This window comes from Oncorhynchus gorbuscha, linkage group LG03 (assembly GCF_021184085.1).
Source record: "Oncorhynchus gorbuscha isolate QuinsamMale2020 ecotype Even-year linkage group LG03, OgorEven_v1.0, whole genome shotgun sequence".
NCBI lineage: Eukaryota > Metazoa > Chordata > Actinopteri > Salmoniformes > Salmonidae > Oncorhynchus > Oncorhynchus gorbuscha.
This window is the reverse complement of record NC_060175.1, coordinates 34,101,104-34,104,996: the sequence shown is the minus strand read 5'-3', so window position 1 is coordinate 34,104,996 and position 3,893 is coordinate 34,101,104. Positions and strand designations below refer to the sequence as shown.

Below are 3,893 nucleotides of genomic sequence, written 5' to 3'. Positions count from 1 at the left end.
AAAGTTTTTACTTAAATATACTTGAAAAATCTATGGCAAGACCTGAAAATGGTTGTCTAGCGATGATCAACAACCAATTTGACAGAGCTTAAAATTAATATTTGGGCAAATGTTGCACAATCCAGGTGACTTAGAGACTTACCCAGAAAAACTCACAGCTGTAATCACTGCCAAAGCTGCTTCAACAAATTATTGACTCAGGGTTCTGAATACTTATGTAAATGAGATATTTCTGCATTTCATTTTCAGTAAATTGCACAAAAATGTAAATACATGTTTTCACTTTGTCTTTATGGGGTATTGTTGGAAGATGGCTAAAAAACTACAGCAATTTCATCCACTGTAAGTCAAAGGGATATGAATACTTTCTGAAGGCAATGTATTTTCTATGAAAAAAAATTGATGGAAAAGTTCATGGAAACATAGCTAATGACACAACAAATATTTCCAATTTCAAATAATACAATGTTTTATTTTTGGCAGCTTATAGTCAGAACATAGTGATAACATTTTAAAAAATATTGTGAAACATTGTCTATTGTTCAGAATGAGAGTCTGTTAGTGGCTGACCTGGAGTCAGATGTAGCCAATGATGTCATTACAGATAATAGGCTGTCTGCTGCCAGTCTGCATGAGGGCAGTGAATTGATAGAAGTCTGTGTCTAGATCATGAAGGCCAGAGTGGGACTGGTGGAAGAAGGGGGACTGGCGCGGGGCAGGGGCCTGCACCCCTAGGGGGCAGGAGAGTCGTTTGGGGGCCATAGCTGTCCGACTCACACGAGAAGAAGAATCTGAGGACCTCATCCTCACCCTCTCCTCTACACTCTTTGACATGCCAGCTATTTTCCGCCTCATGTTGACCAAGAAGCCTCGAGCCAGTCTGCACCCAGAGCTGTGCTTCAGTTCTGCTGGTGCGGGGAAGTCCGGTAGGTCCATCCAGTTCTGTATGAGGTCAGCAAAGCTGTTGTCCCCCAGTACCAGAGGTTGTCTGTTCCGTCCCCGCGTCAGCAGCGATGTGGTCCAGTCCTCAGGGTCATTGGCCTCGAATGAGGTCCAACTCTCCAGGGATGCGTCTGATGTGGATTTGGGTCGGACCCGGCCACTGGGGGCCAGGTTGGTGCGGAGGCAGGCAGAGGAGGACACCCGTACATTCCTGGTCCTCCTGAGCACCACGCCCTCGTCCTGCCAGGAGGCCTCAGAGTAGCCAGAGTCAAACTCCAGACTTTTCTCACTACTGGGGGAGGTCAGACCCAGGCCAAGGCCCAGACCCAGCCGGCTGCCTGCATCCTCCTCCTCCTCCAGAGGACTGGCCAGACAGCAGGCTGAGTCATAGGTGCTGGCCGTACTAGCGTCAGAGATGCGCAGACGGGTACGGCGCTCCAGCTGAAGTGCCCTCTGATAGCAGGCTCGTGCCACTGCAGAGCGGCGGGCAGGGGTGATTGCAGGGGCAGCAGCAGGGCAGGTCCTTCTAAAGTGCTTCAGGTCCTGCAGGGACCTCATCATGTAGTGCATCTGGTCCCGCAGGCTGCCTCCAGAGTCACGCAGACACAGCTGGGAGGGACGGAGAGTACACAGAGTCAGACACAGGCTGGTACACAGACACTATGACACATTACTATGTTCACTTAAAGAAAACAAAGTCAGTAGTTGAATGCTATTCTTTTGTTGTTGCAAATATTTTTTATTAAGCCGGTGAATACAAAATGATATAATGCATGTTGTAAATAATGTCCAGCCTGCAGCAGATGTTTGATAGACTGAACATTCTTTATGAAGTCTGGTGAACTCTTTCTAATAAGCACACTGCATTTGTTGGTGACTATAATAGAGACCGGCTCTGTCGGACAGGCTCAGACTTGCTGATTGGGTGACTGCTGCTACGTTTCAACTGTATGAAAAAGCTACACCTCTTCTCTAATGTTGAACTTTCACAGCAACGCACAGCCACAATAAAAAATGCCCTACCTGTCCTGCTGTATCACACCACACTTGAGCAGTTTTCATATAGATCCACCCACACCAAATGTAATATCAAAGTTACCTCCCACCACACCTACTGTACGTTCATTTACTTCACCACACCTGTGCCTAAATGTGTGTACCACAACCATCACCCGCCCACACCATAATGTATTTGAGGTTTTATTTGAACAATATTAAACAACAAGTCTCCCTTCTTCGTCACACTGCAATATAAAGGCTGAAGTCTTATGGAAATGATGACTACTTTTCTGTAGGGGGATCTGCAGGGGGATTGAGGTTTCTCTGATGTAGTTCAAGGCACAGGATGTAGGTATAATGGTGTGTGTCTCCTTAAGAGTGCTGTGTGCCTGCATATGAAAGTCAGCTGTGGCATACTAAAGACCATATGCTCTAATTTCCTCTCCCTCTGATTCACAGGGACCCACTCTGATTGGTCCAAACCAACCAGTGAGCAGTGTCGGCTTACACTCAAAATCAAACAGGGTTGACCGAGCATAAAATTGTGTGAACCACACAACGTTACCTCTAAAGGAAAAAGGTGGGCTATAAAACATGCACAACAAAACACACACCCTGATACTTAAAAAGTGGGATCGAAGAGTAAATCATGTGGCCCTGGAAGAGACTGTAACTGTTAGTTAAAAATAAAACATTGAGAGGATCCATTAACTCTTTTTCATGTCAGTGATAATACCATATGACAGTACCAAATGGCATTACAATTGTCATGATGGCATGTGACCTTCACCTTCAAGCCCTTTATGGGGGGGGGGCTGATCTGACAATGAGGTGAGAAATGTTTAGCAGACCAGAGGAGGAGAGACATAAAGCCCTCTGAGACACAGGTTAATGTGCCAAGACCTTCAGCCTCTGTTTGCTCTCATGACAACACTATTAGATGCAACAGGAACTGGAGTCCGCAGCCACAACACTGGTTGTGTGGTACTCTCATAAAGACACACCACCTCCTATAAAAGTCTGACTTAGATGAAACATTATAATTTAGCTATAGTATAATAAACTTCCTGCAGGGATGCAAAAACATGTGTTCAAAAAGGACAAAGTGATTAAACACCATATCTACTTTCAAGAGTAAAGCTAAATACAACTAGGAAGGAAATGATTATGGAGCCCTTTCCATACAGAGTACATTTAAATCATCTCTAACAAATTAAACAACCATATGCTTCCTAAATTTAGAACACATTTACAAACTGCTATTTCTTTGTTTACCCGACACATGGCATAGCCTGCAGCGGATAGCACCACTCAGCAGAGGCATTTGGGCATGGGCATCTATAGTCATTGTGCGGGACAACGTCGTCTGTGGACAGAGCGTTGCCCTGCAGATGTTGTCCCCGTATGCTGGTGTAAAATAACGCCATTATTTCAGGGACTGACAGTTAATTTAGCTTTTATAAATTCATTGCGCCTATTTAATTTAAAATGTGGCAGGCCTGTAGTTTATCTAATTAATTGTCGTTTTACGCACAGAATAATGTCCATTTGATAAGACTGTGCATAAAACAATTAAAATGCCATTGTCCACTACTGTACTGTATTGCATGATAATCTATGCTTAGGTTACAGAAGGGAGGGAAAAATACTTACCATTTTATTTATTTCAGCATCACCGTGACAATTAACTCCTAAAATATAAAAAAAGAGGAGATTACATTCTGTACGATTTAGTCTAGAAGTATAGTAAGAGCAAACTCCTTCAGAATTGTATAATTAGTCTGTTGATACTCACATTTGATATGGCACGTTGAATCCAGTTTGACATTAATCCCTAAAGGGTTGATGTCTTTCCATAAAGTAAATTTTGCGCACAGCTGTTGGTATGAATCCTCGTGACTGAAGGCGCACGGTGAAGTTGTAGTGATTTTTATCTGTTTCGCTTTCTCCAG

The 3,893-nt window shown here is 43.8% G+C and overlaps 1 protein-coding gene across 1 annotated transcript; it reads right to left on the bottom strand.

The window, feature by feature from the left end:
• Window positions 1–444: 444 nt before the first annotated feature.
• Window positions 445–3,893, bottom strand: LOC124031254 (PAK4-inhibitor inka1-like). The gene is made up of 3 exons (XM_046342307.1): window positions 3,737–3,893; window positions 3,595–3,632; window positions 445–1,551 (listed from the first exon to the last, which is right to left on the bottom strand). The coding sequence occupies exons 2-3, from the start codon at window positions 3,595–3,597 to the stop codon at window positions 577–579; spliced, it is 978 nt and encodes a 325-aa protein (XP_046198263.1). The 5' UTR covers window positions 3,598–3,632; window positions 3,737–3,893; the 3' UTR covers window positions 445–576.